The 21114-nt window shown below is 34.2% G+C and overlaps 2 protein-coding genes across 3 annotated transcripts; one reads left to right on the top strand and one right to left on the bottom strand.

Annotated features, from left to right (window-relative positions):
- The first annotated feature begins 1648 nt into the window (after positions 1 to 1648).
- On the top strand, positions 1649 to 3771 carry LOC123555355 (protein FAM43A-like). The gene has a single exon (XM_045346002.2). It carries the CDS (start codon positions 2449 to 2451, stop codon positions 3100 to 3102), a length of 654 nt encoding a protein of 217 aa, XP_045201937.2. The 5' UTR covers positions 1649 to 2448; the 3' UTR covers positions 3103 to 3771.
- A 2763-nt stretch (positions 3772 to 6534) lies between these two features.
- LOC123554053 (uncharacterized) lies at positions 6535 to 19432 on the bottom strand. 2 transcript variants are annotated; one of them, XM_045343920.2, is made up of 7 exons: positions 19289 to 19432; positions 18156 to 18330; positions 11476 to 11621; positions 10977 to 11121; positions 10282 to 10406; positions 8479 to 8599; positions 6535 to 7378 (listed from the first exon to the last, which is right to left on the bottom strand). In XM_045343920.2, exons 1-7 carry the CDS (start codon positions 19347 to 19349, stop codon positions 7171 to 7173), a joined length of 981 nt encoding a protein of 326 aa, XP_045199855.1. In that variant the 5' UTR covers positions 19350 to 19432; the 3' UTR covers positions 6535 to 7170. The 2 variants fall into 2 exon arrangements, with proteins under 2 accessions (XP_045199855.1, XP_045199856.1); XM_045343921.2 differs by having other exon boundaries at positions 8483 to 8599.
- Between the last annotated feature and the right edge of the window lie 1682 nt (positions 19433 to 21114).

Below are 21114 nucleotides of genomic sequence, written 5' to 3'. Positions count from 1 at the left end.
GCGGAAAATATACTTTAAATTCTTGTCTCACAAGTATGCATAAGAATAACTGTGTGAAATATTGAAGGGTCGACATTAACTGTCCCTAGACATGTACTTATTATAACATTAAAATGGAGTTACAGGAAACATATGTATTTGGCCTTTCTTATCTACTTCAAGTATTGATGATATATGTACTCATTTCAACTATTTACATTTTACAAACCTTCGGAATTTACTCTTGTAAAGCTAAGGCGAGGGCATTCACCGGTCTCCTAGCTAAACGGTTTTTATCTTTTAATGTATACATTATATTGCGGGTTTAAATTTCAGTTACGGGACAACAGTTGAGCATTATCTTCTGAACGTATGATAAGTGAGAAAGTATTCCGATATTCTCACAGATCGACGTCGCGCCGTGGTTTCTCCGCACGTTTGTTCGCAGTCTTTCTATGATAAACATTCAAAGCCAGGTTAACACATCATACCCACGTGCAGCTAACATTTGTTATATGAGATGATACCCATTTGTTGGTAATAGTTCATGTATTTCAAAACATCCTGGGGTCGTGGGTTCGAATCATGGTGGCACCTCCTAAAAAAACACCGGACAGGGCTTACAATCGACCAATCATATGCTAGCGATTTTAGACTGTTCTCAAAACCTAGGGCACTTAACCGTTTTCATGAATATAGTCCATTTTAATCGATCTGGCCGGGCGGGGTTTCGCGACGGTCCACTGCATTATTGTGCAGGATATGTAGTATATTCGGCAACCTGATGTCTTATTCACCGGCCATCTACCTTACACTGTAATTCTACCTTTTTTGCTCGTTTTTTTTTTTTTTTTGTAATTACCATTATTTGCATAAGCCAGAGATTAACTCCGCCCCTCCAGGTCAAATAAAACGCACAATACCTAAAACGCGATTAAAATCTAAACAATGATTTTTTTTTATTCAGCTTGAGATATACTATTTCTTAAAGAAGCGCAACAAAATAACTGTATTCTTTTGTACTTCCGTGATGATCACGGTTTGCATGAAAAAATAGAGGAATAACAAATATCTAGTATATATAAGGCCAAAAAAACGTGTTTAATGTCTAAATATGGTACATTGTATTAATCAATATAATAGTATGCAATGTAATTGATGTATTCAGGTGGGTATAGACCACACTTTGTTTCTACATTGTAAGATAACTATTATTCTATGATTTTACTATGCCTAAAAGTAAATGACTGAATAAGTTTGCAGATGAAGCTGTGAAAACATTCATTCAGGGAGGGCCTAAATCGCCCACCTGTCATCTTGTAGAATAGCTGTATTATACCAGTATAATATCAGAATGATTTGCATGAAGTTCATGTTTGAGGAAAATGTAGGCTACTAGGTTGTGGTGGGTCTTTAAATAACAAAAACGAACTGTCGAAAAGCAATAATGATTTTACTGTAAGAATAATAAAACAATATGATTTAAAACACATGACATGTCTAAGTCATAACTGCTTTGTTTATAATGTAGCTGCCGCATTTCTGTAATTTCTTGCCGTTCCTTATTTTTGGTAATAATTTGTTATCTCCGATATTTTCCATACTTGAATGACAATAGAATGCAGTGTTTAAACTGCAGTTTTTGATAACCTCCCTTTATTGCCATAACCGAAATAAGTTCTTTAGCAACATTGAATTTCAATCATACAATTCTGTTTATTCTCTTGTTGGACAGCTGTTATATCTGTTTTAACATAAGATTGATGGCACTGCGGAATTTAACAGATTAAATTATGTATTTCAATACCGGCAGTTTCATTTTTCGAATGTTTTAGGTTTTAGCAATTCTTATTAGTGCTTTGCACATTATGGATTGCGAGAAATAAAGTACATGTACTCTAGGACATAATAAAATGGTTTTTATTGTCTACAACTGCAACTGTCTATTTCTGTAAGTATTTTATTGCTGGTACGATAATTCATCCGATAAATATATAAGTTAATAAATAATAAATTATCGTTTGGTTTTCCGACGCGAAAAAAAATCCCTTGAGGACGTTAATTTATTGTATGTTGTGGTCTAGTGGCCTACCTGTGGATATTGGTGGAGTGACACCTACCTGTAGTTATTTTGCAATATATCGGAAATCCCTTTGAATTGAACAGATTTCATTGAACCTTTTATCTCTTCTGAAATGTTAGCTCAGGATTTCACGAGCCATTTGGAGAAAGATAAAAAACGGTTTATATCGGAAACTGACGCGGATTTATGAAGAAAAGTGAACGTATTCAGAAAACTTGTTACGGGGAACATAGAATCAGTACGGACATTTTACAAATATTTGGATACATTAAACAGCCAAAATTTGTGATCTGCAGATGAAAATGTTTGGAAAAATGATGTTTGCTTAAATTTCTGTGGTGAAATTTAAAAGTTTAATAATAAAACAATTAAAAAAATCAAACAGAATGTTTAACAGGCTTAAAGACCGCGCTAAAATAACAGATCAAGATCCTACATTTAAAGCGAGATATGTTGGGAGTACAGAAACTTTCACTGCTTCTGGTCGAGGCTGCACGACGCCCCTCGTGCAAAAACTCTGGGATAATTCGGAAGAAGAACGTTACCTCAAGCGCGTGCAAATAAAAATAACTGTTTCCGGAATTCATCTGAAAAATTTAGATAAAAAGAAAGAACCTGAAAAATTGTTTCCTATTGAAAATATTTCGTTCTGCAATGTTGACACTTTGGTGAACGAGAAATTGTTTTCTTGGATTTGTAGTGACAACGATACCAAGATGCTTCAGTGTCACGCAGTCATTTGTAGCAGTGGAGAAAAAGCTAAAGCCATGTCAATCGTGCTGTCACGTGCATTTCAAATTGCATACAAGGAATGGAAATCTTCTCAGATCAAAGTGAGGCGTCAAAGTGAGAAATATCACAGGTCGCAGTCGCTGCCAGCTTTAAGTCTTAATAAAAAGGCGGGCGAGCATCGTGTTTTAACCAAGCAGCAGAGTACTGGACCTTCTATGAGCAATGGAATAAGCAGCGTTAGTACGGACACTGACATAGTGACGTCATCAGAGACGCCATTATCAACGGAACCGGTAACAAAATTCTGATGAAACTGGAATACAGGCTATAATGTGTGTTAAGTTACAAATTCTTCATGACATTGGTTGAGGATTTATAGTTCACACGTAAACACGTGTGATGCCGTCCAGTAGAACTAATGTTATTCTTATCGGATCTATAATTATCGTATTAAAATACACGTTTCTTGATATACACGTAGGCCTACCGAGTGTCTTGTCCATCTGTGGTTAAAACTATTGTCCGAAATCTAAAGGATTGGTGGTCAATTATTGACTGGCAAGTCATTTAATTTAAGTGTTTTATTACATGACATCAAAATTGAACTTTTACAATTTTGTTTTTAAATGTTTGATTTATTGTGTTTATAAGCTGGTCATATTGTACAAATTATGGACTGACCATTTATATAAGGAAACGTGTGATAATACAGAATATCCCATGGCAACAGACACAGAGACATCAAAAATTATGCATGGGTTCAGCGATTATACCTTTTTTTTAATACCCAGTTTCATGTTTTACAGTTCAGGCACTTTAGGGATAATGAGATCGATTGCTCTTATGGAATATAAATTCTAGTGAGAAATTTGTATGTATATAATGCGCTCATCTATAAAATTTGTATGTACATGGCGTTACGGTTAATACATATTTTATTACCCTTATCAGCAAGATCTAAATAAATCAATATAGAGGACTTAAGTGTCTTAATATTGAATATACATATAGATCTATATACCCATCCTGCTAGTGTTATCAATCTCAAACTTTCAAAATGATTTATTTGCTTCCTTGTTTCACATAGTTTTAAAAGTTTTATTTCACAACTACACTATCCAACATACATGTACATTTGGATGGTATAAATTAGAAATAATGCTTCTATCGAAATCATGTTGACAAGTATAGGCGAAAGAGCAAATTTGAAGCAAACAAAAGAAATGTATAAATGTACATAGCACATAATCACATTTTATTTGGGATGTACGACAGTACAAGTAAAGCGGCCATCCCAATAAAGGACGATATACAGAAGTTGTTATGAGGGGGCGCTACTTTGGTAAAAAACAAAACATGGTTTAAGAACCTGTGCATTGCAAATCGGATCATCACTGGTAAAAAGTGCGTGGAGATCCAATCCATTCCTGCTAATAATTCATGCCTTATCAGCCCACAGGCAATAACTTAACCAAAAATCAAAACCAAAAACAAAACAAAAAAACAACAGCTAAGTCGCAAAGATGGCAAACCCTTGAAAAAGGCAAAATAAAGTTATGGAACCTATGTTTTTGCATGTAAGATCATCACAAGGAAAAAACAGTGTATAGTTTCATTCCATCCCGTTGGTGTTTACTGGCATACCAACTTACAAAAAGTTAACGAGTCTGGATACAGATGCCGACGAGAGAGTGAGCAACAGTAATACTAACATTGCGACTTATAGAATACAACCCTTTCATTGGTCAGTTTCAAAATATAGCTAAGAATCGTCCAGTCAGGCGCTACAATTTTGAGACGTATGCAAACAGCAAGACGCAATAGTAATATATATCCTTTACATGAACCTAAATGCAGTTTACAGCTAATCCAGTGGGCACTGAAGTAATATTTTAATTCTTGTTTTATATAACTCTGTTTATAGGTCTTTTTTAACTTCTCGGTCACTCACATAAAATCATACATAACTTATCAGTTTTTGTTTGGGTTCAAGGGACATTTTATGGCGACTTGCCAGAATGAATGACAGAGGAGGGCTAACCGGTGACATTCCTTGCAATAAATCGGAAACGACTTGCACCTGGGTAAAACCCAAGAAATAATAAATACATATTTATTAATGGAAGAACCACCGACCCTCTGGAAGCCAGCTGTGTTTGAAAGATTGTAATTACATTAATTTTATGTACGTTCACTCGATAAAGCACGTTTTTACGAGTAACTTGTAATCTGTCAATTTTTGAATAAGTGATCAAAACCAGGTTATAAATTGGTCACATACAAGTCTTAAAAGATACTTGAAACGACCTTAATCTCTTACTCACTGACCAACACTGATAATGTATCTTATAGAAGTAGCTCTTAGTTCTGAGTAAACAAATACTTAAATAGATATATTTATATACAAAATGTACATAGATATATTATGCAAAACATCGATGAATTCGTGTCCTGGGTTGTCAACATATTTAGGCAAGTCAAATTAGCTGTTGGTGCCTTGGTCTGTTGTTCGAATGAGTAACCGTGATTAACATGTTTTCTATTCGTGATATTGTGTCGTTTTACTGACTGGAATTGATCATACTTATATGGTTTATACATTTGCTTTTTTAATAATAGCACTGTAATATATTTAAGGTCGGTCAAATAAGCAAGAAGCCGCAGACTCTACAATAGACTTTATTACCATGGTCATTTTAAATTGTTTTCACTTAAATACAAACCAGTTAGGTTTAAAGTTCCGCTGACATAATTTAGGTCATACTGCGACTTTTCCAGCTTCTGATGGTGGAGGAAGACCAAAATACCGCCCCCCCCCCCCCCCCCCACACCCCCCCCCCCAAAAAAAATCATATGGAGGGACACCGGGAAGAACCACCGACCTGCTGAACTCACGACCCCTCGATTTGTAGTTTCGTGCTTAACCTACCAAGCTATTTTTACAAAAACACATATTATGAATTAATCTATTTATTGTGTAGCTGGCTATACATATTTTATCTATAAATTATATAATTTATAATGCAATGGACTTCTTACATTTATAATTGTACAATTAATAGTTATAATTATATGGGCCGTTCCACGACAGACATGCATTAGTGACAGCCAGGACCTCCGTGGCCGAGTGGTTAAGGTAGCTGACTCACTTGCCCCTCATCTGTGTGGGCTCGAACCTTGCTTCAGGTGTAGAATTCTTCAAGTGAGGAAGACGTCCAGCTGGCTTTCGGAAGGTCGGTGGTTCTATCCGTGGTGAAATAATGCCCGGAGGGGCGCCTGGGGTCCTCCTCCGTCACGAAAAGATGGGCAAAGTCGCCATATGTCCTATAATTGAGTCGGTGTGACATTAATCCCAACAGTTACAAAAAATCATAAAGTATTCAAATCTGACAATTTAAAGAAATTATCATCACTATTTCAAGACTTACAATACCTTTAGTAAGTCATCGAATGCATTTTAAGAACGTCATGAAAGTAGTAAGACGCCGTCCTGATGGGCGTGTATTTTTGTTTTAATGTCATTTATGCGCCAAATGTTTGCCTATGTTCAGGAACCGTGTCACAAATTTTTGAAAAAAAGTAAAACTCACTGTACATATGACAAAACAGTAAATTGAAGAAGGTTATCAAATTTCTATGGGCCCGCCTTAAGGAATGGACTATTCCATGTATTGTAAATTTAGTTCAACCATTGTTTTAATGTATTACAATGTTTTGGGAGTAATCACAACAGTCTGACATTGTATGTGTTTTTGTTTAATTCTGAATTTGTAATGCAAATTGTAATCTATTTACAATGAGAAATATTTATACACGTGCGCACGCAAGCACAAACATATGAAATATCACGCACGAAATTACATTAACTAACACCGAAATAAATTAACATAAATTTTGTATAAACATGAAACAGCGCTGACAAAACAATATAGCATAAGACTGGACACATACACTGAAATGATACAAGACAATCAAATCAAAACATTACTGAAACAACAAAACATATAAACACCACAATACAAGACACATCACAGTAAATACTTAGAGCAATATATCATATAAACCCATGACACATATCTGACATAATTTAACATTTAAGCAGCACATTACATAGCACAAATGAAATATTGCAGCCTCGATAACTGAAGACAAAACCTGGTCTACTTTAACTCCAGACAATAGTTATTACAAGTATAGGGATAAGACCTATTTCTAGGAAGAGAAGATCTAAACGTCTAATCTATTTAAGTTCTTAAAGAAGAGTCGAGGACAGTATTCACTCGGTGATAATGCAGTTCAAGGACAGACTGCACATAATTTATTTCAGATAAAGGTGAAAGCACTTTGAGAACACCGTACGGAGTCTATTGAAGCTATCAAACTAAAGCCGAGAGATGAAACACAGATGTTATTGCAGCCAGAAGGAACCAGTTTAGATACGGACCTAAGGGTGCGCTACTAATATCCCTACAAGCAATCAGCTGAAATTGCGGCTCCAGTTCTCTGAAATTGACCGACCACATGTAAGCATCCATTCCTTTGCCTGTACATCCCGCCATACGTTCATTGACGCATTCTGCACGTCTGAAAATGTCAAAAGAAATTAATTTATTTCATGTTAATAAGTCTATGTTACAGAATTTATGCAGTTTTTTTTTCCACAGAGAGACCAGTAAAAAGCTCGGACAGCACTCTGATTTTAACCTCGGTCTATACATGTATATCACGTGACCTCTTGCCATCTCGGGCTAGACTATATTTGACATCGTAACATGATGGTGCTTTTTTACACAGTTTTCTTTATTTCCAGCTCTTAATAGGTTTTTATGCATAATATAAACATATGATAGTGGACATAGTTAAACTTTCTACATTTTATTCTATTATCAATTACTGTCAATAAGCGTCAAGATTTTCTTATGAGATGTCAGAAAACAGCTGCTTTCCAAACGTGGAAAAATCGTAGAAATACATTTAGTTGTCAAGGTCACACACACGCACGCACACACACATACACACAAAAGTTCCACTGACTTACAGTACATGAATTTCAAGCTAGTATTAAGTTGTCACCTTGAGAATTATTAGTCTTTGTAACACACAAAGTACATCATTACAGTAGCAATGTCGACAAAAGAATATAATCATTACTCTAGTAAAAAAATACCTTGTACCGGAATGACTGTATTATCTGTTCACATTGTTTCTTTATCCCCATATTGTACTTTGAATACTTGGGTGAATAAAAGTAATGTTGTTGTTGTTTTTGTAGCAATTAAAAGCTATGAGAATTTGCAGTACATCCGTATGGAAAAACGTTTTTTTTTTGTAGCGTTTAATGGTACACTAGCAACTTTTGTTGGAACATAGTACTGCTGCAAACATCAGGTTAAAATGTAATGATACAGGCAAATCTGACGCTTCAGCACGTGGTTTTAAGATTCCGACACCGGACCCACACGTCAACATGACCCAGAATATCGGAGACTCAACTTTATTTTGACTGATTATTACTGAGTAAAGGCTGAATTTGTACCGTCGGAAACCTATTTTGAGACAAATGTCAAACATAACGGAGATGTTGCCATTTTTGAGCTCAGACTGAACCCATAGGACACAAAAGCTTTAATACTGATCTCCAAAGTTAAGTTTTATGTCGTTATGTGCACTAATTAGAAACTCACTTGCATTTATAGACCTTTAACGTTCTGTCGTCCGCTGGCGTGGTCACACTTTGGTCAACAAGTTCTAAGCAATTATTGAAATCTTGGTCACTGGTGTAGTTCATGGCACAAGTAAAATTTTCTAAAAACACAAAAGTATTTGTCAATACCAAGGACTAAAGTGCCAACAGAATATGATACATCTATGTCCTGCATTTATCTTGATAAGTATTTTCATTCCTAATAAAAGTATTAGTAATTCGTATTTATACGAAGGCGTTTCGTAGAGCACGCGTTTAATCCTTATGCTTTCGTATAATCAGATTCTAAAAATAATGGAGGAGAAATAGTAGCAGAGCTACCGGCGCCGCGAAGCGGCGCCGACAGCGTCGCATTACGGTTAGACGTATAAACAAGAAAACGAATAGAGAGATCTAACTGTGTATACTATCGAGTTGAAAATTCGTGGTACTTTTTGGAATCGGTGTTGTCCGGATTTTTTCATGTGCACTATGCACATAGTAATTAATCGGTAAAGACGTCAGTAGACGCTTACTGTTTACGGTTGACAAAAGCGTCTCGCTTACTGCTTTGAATATTGAATAAAAATGTAAATGCGCATTTGATAATAAAAAATTAGTGCTAAATACATTTTCTACGAAGAAAAAAGAAATAAAATACAATATTTTCATGTTGAAACGATTTTTGTCACACTGCCATTACCGGACTTTATTATATACACTTATGTTTGTCATAATGACGTCATATCTCCACAGTGGTGTAGTGGTTAGCGAATTCGCGTTGTAAACCAAAGGTTGTGAGTTCGAACCTCACCTGTACCAGATTTTTTTTTATTCCTTTTTTATTTCAATTTTTTTTTATGTATTATTACGTCATTGTGAAATTCAGCAAGTGTTTACTTTTGATGTCAGGTTCCAATGTAGTGCCTGTGCAGTAGTCAGTAGACATAACTTTAAAAAAAAAAAGCTTTAGGATCAAAATATACAGGCATTGAATTTCGGCAAACACTGTTTTTCTCTAGGTAAAATTCTGATCATTAATTTTTAAAAAATGCTAGTCTTTTGGGTTTAAAACAAGCTTTGTATAGTCATGTAAATGATTGTAAATTTCCCATACCAGGCGTCTATTATAGCAGTGTTTTTGACTGAAAGCTGGACACAATCATACTTCCTTTCAGAAAGAACCAAAATTTGACAATAATGACATTTAAAAGAATTACAATAGTCATTTCCAGGATTACGTAAATTCTAATTTCTATTAACTTTAGGCTATTGTCCTAATGAGACTCTGTTAGGTTTGAAACTTTTCAATTTGAAGGAGTTATTATTGGTGACTGGTTTCCAGTATGATAATAATTTATGTAAAATTGTTGATGCAGTACGTTTTAAAACAGAAATTATTCAAATACGTTTTTTTCTTTTGGTGCAGATGTTAATCTATATCAGCTTTCTTTTAATCATATACAGAATATCTTTCGAGTATTTCACATGTCAAGAATTAAATTTGATGCAGCCTTAAACATACATTCAGAAATCATGAATTATCATTAATCAATACTTATAATTTTAATAGATCTAATTTAAATAGAACATAAACTTCCTAAACGAATCCATAATTCCAGACAATTCCACTCCTTTAATTTTTAAGGGGCACTTGTGATTTTTCAAGGGAGCTCTGCCTTTAGGTAGCACCTAATTTCATATTATTAAAAGTGAAAGATCATCATAATATTATTTTGAGGTTGTATACATTTTCTTTTAAAAAAAGTTTTTACAATTTAATGATAAAATAGTATAGACATACCTGGGCTGAAATCTTCACAGTAGTTGAGTATGAAGCCTTCCATTCTGGCAATGTTGATTGTGCTGTACTTGAAGACAGCCGGGCACTGTCCTTTCTTGTCCCGTGTCAGTAACGCTACATTGGTACTGCAAGAAATGAATGAGTAAGGGAGACAACTCATATGTCTTATGATTAAATGCATACTGACAGAATACCAAAGTTGGTTTCGAACCTACAGTTACCGGACTTATCAAATGTATCAAACTAGGAAGAAATGGTATTTTATAAGCATATGCTTTAAACAGTTTCACTCAAATCAGGATCTTCGAGGCTGAAAGGGCATTTATTCATGCCCAACACATACTTAGTAATGCTATGAAAATTTTCAATCAATATCAAGGAGCTTGCACTTTACGTTTGGGAAACTGATTTAGTGACAGGTAAAATCGTGAAACTCTGTAGTAAAAGGTTAAAACCATTGAACTCAGTCATAGAACGCACTGGCTAGTGGTTAATTCATGGAACATACAAGCTAGTGGTAGAATCAATTAACTCGATAGTAAACAGTAATGTCATGGAATTTACAAATTGGAATTTACAACTTAACGGTAAAATTGTAGAATATACAGCTTAACGTTATTTAAAGTGAAAGAACTTACAATCTGAACAGTAAAATGCTGAAACTTAAAACTTAATGATGAAATCATAGAACTTACAAGTTAATGGAGGGAGGCGGTGACGTCATCATACAAATCCAGGTGAGGTTGACTACTTCCGGGTAGTATGCCCCAGGGTCACTGTATAGTATATCTGACTTAGTGATTTCAATAGCAAGGACTTGCGTCAAAAGTTCTTTACATTCTGAAATAAGAAATATTCAGAAAGAAAATATTTTACTAACTGTTTTAATAATGAAATTTTATTTGTAAGAACTTTTTTAGATCTTTCTTTATAAGGATGAAATCTTACTGCACATATTACAGACTACACTTACACTGTTTGGAATAAATAGTTCTATATTTTGCAATATCTACCTCACTCAACAAAACTGGCAGTAAAACTTTGGTTACCGGCTTACATATAAGCTTATCCAAATCGAAACGCCGATGCCGACGAAGGTATGAGATCAATAGCTCTACATATTCTTCAAATAGTCGAGCTAAGCTAAAACTATGCAATTCCCTATCTAATTGAAAGTAAGCTGTATTTACTTACCACAAAAATGGTCTACACTCTGAAAGTCCTCTAGAAGGGCAAGGAACGTTAAAGGTCCTAGTTCCAGTGACCTGACATTTGACTGCAGAACCAGCTCCGGACAGGAAGCTACATAGTTTTCAATACCATACACTAGATGTAGAACCCTGTTGGAAAACATTTTCATTCATTTATTTGAAGTATTTAAAAATTATTCCTGCGTGTCAAACTCGTAGAAAACATATGCCTATATGATCTTTAAATCTAAAAAGTACAAACTATAATATGAAATAAAAAGTGTTTAGACTGACATTTTACAATGTAATGCCATGCATTTTACCTGGAGGACCTTTTAGTTACATCATTTGAGTTCACACACGCAAGCACGCACACATTCACGCATACATAATAAGATAATGTATACGTTATGTCCGTTTTTGGTTTTGCATACAGGACTATGTCCGCGAAGACATATGTGTCAGGACATGAGATTTTGGGCCCAAATGCTATTTTGGTCGAAAATGGGTTTTTCATTCCTCAGTGAAATATAAACAAGAGCTGTCAGATAGAGATGGTACCTACCCAAATAAATCAAAGGGGGACAACTCTGAATTGATCAATAGACTGAAGCCAACATTAAACATTGATCAAAAGTGAAAGAAAAATCAGATAGGTCCTTTTTCAAACAACTTATCAGGTAGACAAAATATGACCTACATTTGTTTAAATCCGTTTGTATTCATACACAATATGCACGCTTTTCTCATGACTTACATTGACAGTTATTTTGTAAGTTGTAGTGAGGCCCTGATAGAAAGTTTAGTAATGCATGAAGATTATATAGAATAATGCATACATTCCTTTGAAGAAAATTAACGACATTAAGAAACGTTGTTAAGTTTTAATCTTTTAAGTTTTGATCTTTTAGCCAAAGTTCTTTATTTATTGTTCTCAATGGTGATACATTGGTTTACACAACATTTATATATCAAAATGTAAAATGTATATATCTAACAATGAGAAATAATAAAAAAAGTTAAATTGGTATCACAAAAATTCATTGTCGTCAAATATAATAATTCCAATGTTTTAAGATAGTGGTTGTAATTACTATATGTTAAGGTAGCTGACAGGTAATTACTATATGTAATGTATTTTAAGCAATTCTCAATTTAAACATTCTCTGGAGGGAACTAGCACGATCATTTGCTTTCCTTGAAAAATGAATAAATGCTGAAAAAGCATATGGAGATTACTCTATTTGATGATTTTCGTTAGAAGTCGTAGTTAAACAAACTAAAAGGTGTTTTAATTATTGTTGAAAACAAAGAAATCGGATAATTTCAGATATCAACATTAAATTAAAACATATACTGTTTACACAACTTGAAAAAAGGTTTTTGTTGGGGCCTCTAATTTACAAATATATCAACAATTATCACCTGAATTGAGTGCATTCATGAGTGGAAAATATTGATGGTAAAATGGTGTAGGGGTTTGTTTACAATATAAAAGCTTTAATAATTTCTTTAAGGTACATTTTTGGTATGGTTTTGGTAAGCTAATAATAAAGAGCATGCCATTCTCTTTCACTCAGAATTTTTTCAAGCGTTTTAGACTCTTGGCTAGTCTTGGAATTTGACTTTATTAAAAGACAAAAGGAAATTCAGTATAGGCTCTTTCAAAATGTTGAAAGTAGAGTAAACTTACCTTATACTCTATTGAATTTATTTAGCTGTGGGAGCTTTTGATATAGACTATAATTGGGGAAGTCCTAAAATCTTTGATAAACGGTCAAAACAAGAGTTGTCCATTTTGCTTCAGATATTTTGAGAAAGTCATTTTTTAGATATCAAATATTTCTATTTTTGACACAGAGAAGAGGAAAACCATAAATATATTTAGGAAATTGGTGCCTTTAGCTATCATTTCACACTGAAAAAAACCTATAAAGATGAATTTGATTTTTTTAGGTACCATCTCTATGTCACAGGAGACAGCGCGCTCGACTATTTCGATGCTGGATAGTGAAACTGGGCACATCTGAGGAAACTAGATCTGTCACTGGAGTGTTTAATGACTCCAATAGTGGATGAAGATATTGCACAATAGCCTGAGTCTATGTCAAAAATATCAACTTAAAGTAATAAGAGAGGTAAAGATAAAATGAATCAAAACACTATATAAGTATATCCTAAGCAAAAAGGGGCATAATTCATTAAATATTGGTGCCAGAGTTATGCAGCTTGTGTCATATAGTGTGGGTGATGATGTTGAACAACTATTTTAAGTTTGAATCATATCCATTCAGTAATAACAGAGACAGAGTGAAAGTGCATCAAAACTTTAACCTAAAATTCTAAGTAAAAAGGGGGAATAATTAATGAATAATTGGTGCCAGATTTATGCACCTTGCGTCATATGGTGTGGGTGATGATGTTGAACAACTATTTTAAGTTTGAATCAAATCCATTCAGTAAAAACAGAGACAGAGTGAAAGTGCATCAAAACTTTAACCTAAAATTCTAAGTAAAAAGGGGAAATAATTCATGAAAAATTGGTCCCAGAGTAATGCACCTTGTGTCATATGATAAGGGTAATGATGTTGAACAATTGTTTAAGTTTGAATCAGATCCATTCAGTAATAACAGAGATAGAGTGAAAGTGCATAAAACTTTAACCTGAAATTCTAAGTAAAAAGGGGAATAATTCATGAAAAATTGTGCCAGATTTATGCACCTTGTGTCATATGATGTGGGTGATGATGCTGAACAACTAATTTAAGTTTGAATCAAATCCATTCAGTAATAACAAAGGTAGAGTGAAAGTGCACCAAAACTTTAACCTGAAATTCTAAGTAAAAAGGGGGAATAATTCATGAAATATTGGTGCCAGAGTTATGCACCTGTGTCATGAGTGGTGATGAGTTGAAATTTTTAAGTTTGATACTAAATCTATTATAATACAGAGATAGAGTGAAAGTGCATCAAAACTTAACTAAATCTAAGTGAAAGGGGATAAATTCTGAATATGGTGCCAGAGTTATGGCCTTATGTCAGATGATTGGATGATGTGCGAATAAATTTCAAGTTGAATCAATCCATCAAGTAATTCATTACAACTATAGTAACATTCGAACCGATAAGCGAGTACAGATTACTATCATAAAAATCAATAAAACCATATCCAATATCATGTACCGGACGGATTTCGTTGATTTCCGTAGAATTGTTGTTGTTGTAGTAACACGGGAAACATCGATAATTAACATGATGCTTTACAGGGAGTGTGCAACGATATATTTGAAATTGAATGAAGTTTTATAATTTAGTGAAAATCGGAACAAGTCGAATTTTATTAATACTTTATTAATTGTCAAATAAAGTAACATTAAAAATTATGAAATGTTATTCTAAGATATTGAAATCGTTACCTTTTATACATCGAAAATAGATTAGCTTTTTTTATACTTGAAAAAATCATGTAAACGTATAATCTAGTAAGAAAAGCAAATATTTACGCACAAGAAACTGTCTGTAATAAATAATATTCAGAATATGAATTATGGTTATCTAAATTGTTTAGAAAGCGTTTATAATCCTTATACCCTTTTTTCACATATTATGAACATTAGAATATGAGCTTATTAAAAATTCAAAATCTAAACACTACGTTTTGAATGTGTCACGTAAAAGGTGTAAAGCGCATTCTCATGTATTTCCATACATAAATTTGTCAGAATGAGATGTTTGAAGCCTCATAAAAATATAGTCTTTTTTTCAAGTATTATATTATTTTATTGTCGAACGATTGAGGCGGTCGCTTTAAGAAAGAAGTATAGAAATAAGACTTAACTTTTAAAGGAATACTTAACCCTTTATCTGACACGATGTTTCTTTGCAATCAGTGTGATCATGACAGCCTGCACATCTTGCAGACTGATTCATGAACGTCACTTTCTTCCTTTCAGCAGTAACGTTTTGGTATGCACCTTTTCATAATATAGTGTCATGAAAGAAGACAAGTCATATGTAATTTCAGCATGTAGGATTAGCCTTAATAGAAATATCAATTTACGTGACTTGAAAAGTACTGCAAATATACTACAGATACTTTACTAAAATATTGTACAGGGGAAAACACATGTAACAATTATACTTATCAAATCTCAATTTTTAGAAAGTAGACTTAACTAAATAACGTAGATAGATATTCGTGCAAATTGGGCCAGGATCTTCACTCAGTAATGATTCGGATAACTCTGTTAACGAGAATTAAATTTGTAACTGATTCTTCTATGACTACGATCATGGAAATAAGGGTAAAAAATGTAAAACAATTTCCTGAAGAAGGGAAAAGACTTATAAGACAAAGAAGTGAAGACATAATTTAACGCAAAACCTAAAATAACCTATCACTTATAGTTTAGTGGGAACATATCTTTAGACCCGCCTTGACAACAAACTATGACCGATAATGTTTACCCATGCAATATTGTAATACACAATGAAAGTCAAATGATAATTTCAAGATATTTTGTTACAATTAAATCAGTAATAGATGTCGCATTTTTTAAACGTTTGATGAAAGAATTACCAAAAAAATGCATAATTTAAAAAATACGAATAATTTATAGTTTCCAATAATTTGGTCATATATGAAATAAAAATGATTGTGTTTTTGTTGTTTAAATTATTAAATCCATAATGTAGAAAATAAACGATGACTGCTCGGAGACTGACCGGCTGAAAATTATAAATTAATATCGTTATTTTCTTAATATGCTTTGAAACTAATTACTGACAGACATGATTTTACGAAACATATTTAAAATTACGTTGCTTTAAATTGATTTTGCGAAGATAATTAAAAGCTTTGTATAATTAATGCAATTGAACACTAATTCCATAGCGTTATTTAAACGACAGCGATCTTGAGTTGAACAGTTTTTTATCAAATATTTTAGTATATTTTTGTCAAATGTGAAGTTGCCTACAATTTATAGGTTGAGCTATAACTATTTTTACTGCAGAACGACATTTTTCCGTAACAGCTCCGAGTACTACGATAACGGCGAAAAATGCCGATTTTTAAGAAATGTTCATGACTCACTAAATGCAAAAGGACCAAAATCATTTAAAATTTAAAACAATTACAATAACAAAATAATTAATCTTTTGCTACATTTTTGGGTCGAATTTTTATATTTTTGCGGAATATTCATTTTACTCTGTTATATTGAAAAGTCAGTTTTTTGTCCCGTTTCTACAGTGTCATGACTTGGGGGTCTATTTAAAGTCAAAAAGGACCAACCAAATATTAAAATATTTTTTTGAAAAAATGTTCATAATATTCGGAATAAATTAAACTTTAATTTGTAGGGTATCGAATTTTTGATTTCCAAACAGAACTTTTTCTATTTAAGTTGAAGTATTTTTTTCCTTCTTTGTTTATATAGGAAAATTTATCGATTTTCCAATAGATCGATGTTACTAAAAGTTGGTAATGTACAGAGATAAGTTGAAAAAAGAGAATGTGCACCAAAACTTTAACCAAGGTGGGGACGCGGAAAGACGCCGACGCCGACGCCGACGCCGGGGCGAGTAGGATAGCTCTCCTTATACTTCGTATAGTCGAGCTAAAAATCTTTTGTGGCTGCTCAGAAAAGTGTAGAACATCACAATGAAATCTTACTAAGCCGAAACAGAACATTGTTTTCGTCGCAAAGTCTTGGATTGCACAAAATATGCACGTGATTTCAAGTGATTCCGCTGTCCGATTAATGTTGGGTTACTGGGCCATGGCCTCGTTACCAGAATCATGTTGACCACGACGTTTTTAAGAATATAAGCTTCGTCAAAATAATATTTCAATTATTTTTCAAGAGATTTTTATGTGTTAAGTTATTCTGAATTGTTTTGTTCCATTTCTAAATCATGTTCCCTTTTGCAAGATTTATCCCTTCCAACCCCTCCCTTAGTCCTGTGTCTTCCAATATTGTTTTCTCTGGTTTCCGATAAATGTTAGGTGATCTGTGAAAAGATCTTTTGAACGCACAGTGCATAGCCATGCAGCTTTACATCAGACTTTGTCTGATAAAGTCTGTTTATGAGAGGTAATAAAATGTGCAACTCCGCTAACACCCCCTCTCACCGGCTTTGGCGGCATTTTATTACAGGATGAATGTCCTCGAGGATCCAAAAGACAAGAAGAGACAAAGTATGGCAGCACTTTTTACAGCCGCCTCACTACACCCAAAGACCGCTATTGTGATGGTTAATAAAATCTTAGAAAGATCCTTTGGAAGCATAAAACGCGAGCAAACAACATAATAGCAGACTCGATTGATAAAACAGAACAAATCTGCTTTTGGAATATCTGACATTTGGTAATTTAGTTTGTCTCAGGCACAGAAACTGCCTTGGTTCTTAGCAAAGTACTATATTATGCTAAACCGTGGAATTGCAGTATCCGTTAAGCACGGACATGGCACACAACTATGGGAAACTCCTCTTTTTCTTTATTGAGGGATATTTTGAGGACACAAACTTAAACACGGACCACACATCACGATATATTTGTGTAACATTGATTTTACAACATATATTTGTGTAACATTGATTTTACAACATATATTTGTGTAACATTGATTTTACAACAGGAAGTTTCAAAACTTCGAAAACAATCATATAAAGACTTACATTTGATTATTACAGACCGTATGGAAGATGTTGGCAAATTTAATATCCATTTGTGTACTAGTATCTTGTAGAATGACCTGGAGAGTTGCATTCATGGCTTCTATAATGGTGTTCAGCGCCGTGACGTTCTCGGTACTCGCGCATACCGTGCTATGATTGGAAGCTGATACACTCTCTGAAAATGACAAAAATATGAAAGGCAAACTATAAAACACCAACTGCCAAATCTGCCAAGAAACTTGTGAACAGTAAATAACTAAATTATTTGCAAACGTCTGTTCGCTGGAAGGAGCGGCAAATGTCCTAACGCCACGATTGAACAGGGCTTGCATGTATGTATGTATGTTTATCAGGTCCCAGAAAAGTCACTAATTAACTATATAGCTAAATCTAGCTATATATAGCTAGAAATAGCTATAACACCAATAACAACTGTTCAAAGTATGTCAATATCAAATATAAAATAGATAATAAATTATATATTATAAAATATCCTATTTAAATGGTTTATGAGACAAAAGACAATATTCATGCAGTTTCAGTTTCAATACATGTTGCGAATTTTTGCGATAAGTCATTTATAAATTTGTCTTATACTACGATGATTATCACAAGTGAAAAATTCAGTAATCAGTGATTTATCCATGGTTCTTAAATGTGTATGGTGTAAAAATACGCCACACAAGACTCGAATTAACAGTGTCTGATCGCATCGGAAACTGACAGTGAAATTAGTTATGTGCCAAGTCTACTTTTAATAACAACATGGTTCACTTAAACTGCATCGGGATAATAGAATAAACGCAGAGAAAAAGCACAAAATCTGCAGTTTCTTCCTGAATGTCAGCATGTTATCAGCTTATCACTGGCTCCAGGCCAGAAAGAAAATGCCACTGTACATGTTATACCCTACCACTAGGTATACTTCCATGACCATGGTCCTTAATGTATACCCACTGGTAGAGTACAACATGTACAGTGGCACTGGTGCCAGTGCAGCTAACGAGAGAAAGAACATATCAAAGAAAACAATATAATAGTCTGATCCTTTTTAAATATATAATGTTTGCAATCGAATAGAATATTGTTGTTACACTATATAGATTTTAACCAAATTGTACATAAAAACTTACGGAAAACAGCGAGAGTCAGTACGATCAAAATCATTGTTGACGTCTTCCTTTCTGTGGCCATTTCTCAGTGTTGACTTGTTTGCCGTACCGCTATACGTGAACTGATCTGAACACAAAATCATCGCACTGTGACAATAGAATGAAGCGTAGCGTAAAAACCGGTTTGCTTGAAAAGAGACACGACCGAGCAAATCAGTTTGTTTGTTTCTTGTGTGGTCGTGCAATTAACAAATTCTCTCGTGTGGCCGCTTAAATTTCCCATTTCCATCTTTTGCTTTTTAAAAATATCCAAGAGGTATTGTCGTATGTAACTTAACCGTCGGTTTTGGTGAAGAATTTGTTTGTGTCCACTATTTTCTTGAAACTAAAAAAGTTAGTTTAAAACTAATATCATCCTTAGGGTTAGTAGGCCAATATCGAAAACTCTCAATTGCATTTTGCCCTAAAAATTTCTCTTTTTGCTTTTTGTCATAGAAAACTGGAATTTCGTCGTTAATTTTTTTGTTTAGGTCCATTTTCTTGAATATTATCGGAGCATTCGCTTTGAAACTTTGTACTCCGCTTTATATTTTTTAGATCAGTAAGTAGGTCAAACACCATCTCTTCTCTCTCTCTCTCTCTCTCTCTCTCTCTCTCTCTCTCTCTCTCCTCTTTTTTTTGTAAGAACTATGTCCCTTTTTTATTTAGAAAATTGGCATTTCTTGGTTAAGTGTTTCGTTTAGGTTCAGTTTTCTTAATTTAACGCTTAACCTTACATTTTGAGAAAAAAATTCAAACAATACCAACTCAAAAAAAGAAAGGGTTGTTTCTATGGTGGCCAATCACATATCCACTTATTTATCTCGAATTTTTTCGTAAAAATGTCACTTATTCAGTTATTATCTGGCAAGTGACAAAACTGCTTGTTATCCACTTAAGTATCTTAACTGGACAAAACTGCTTGTTAGTGCCCACTACTGCCATCCACATATTCACTTATGTTAACTAGGTATCAGTTAGTCAGTTATGATTGGCAATATCCCGTAATCGTCCCCTATCATTACGGAAAAAATGAAAATACATAAAGGGGCATAACAATTATGCAAATTTATCATTCCAAATCCTATCTATAGGCACAAACCATTAGGGGTGGTGGTAGGGGATGAGGTGGATATACACTCATTCTGTCATAGGGTGAAAAAAAAGTGAAGCCAGACCGAGACTCGAACGCGGGGCCTCGGAATACCGTTCCGATAATCTACGGACTGGGCTATCGGACCACCTACACATGTTCTCCCCGTTTCAATATTCAAGTTCTATACCGTGACATATTTCCCACCATTTTGAAATTCGTCCTCGAATTTCAGCGGGTACTTTATAAATCAAGCAATTACAGGCGTCGGAGACTAACCAGTGTAATGCCGTCAAGGCCCCACGTTGGGCGCAAAATGTCAAGAAAAAATGTTCAGCCAGACCAGGACTCGAACACGGGGCCTCGGAATACTGTTCCACTGCTGTACCGACTGAGGTACGCGGCCGCCTATATATTTTCTCCCCGTTTCAATATTCAAGTTCTATACTGTGACAAATTCCGTATAGGGGACGAAAAGTCTAACCATTAATCGCCAATTTAGGTATGGATATTAACTGGATATCAAGAAAACTTTCACAATAACCACTTAGTTATGTGAATATGTGGATGGCAGAAGTGGGCACTAACAGGCAGTTTTGTCCTGTTAACATAATAATCTGGATAACACGCAATTTTGTCTCTTGCCAGGTAATGACTGGATATGTGACATATATAGAGAAAACTGTCTACATAAATAAGCGGATATGTGGTTGGC

The sequence above is a fragment of the Mercenaria mercenaria genome, chromosome 7, assembly GCF_021730395.1.
Source record: "Mercenaria mercenaria strain notata chromosome 7, MADL_Memer_1, whole genome shotgun sequence".
Lineage (NCBI taxonomy): Eukaryota > Metazoa > Mollusca > Bivalvia > Venerida > Veneridae > Mercenaria > Mercenaria mercenaria.
Note: the sequence above shows the minus strand (reverse complement) of the source record. Positions and strands in the feature narration are given on the sequence as shown.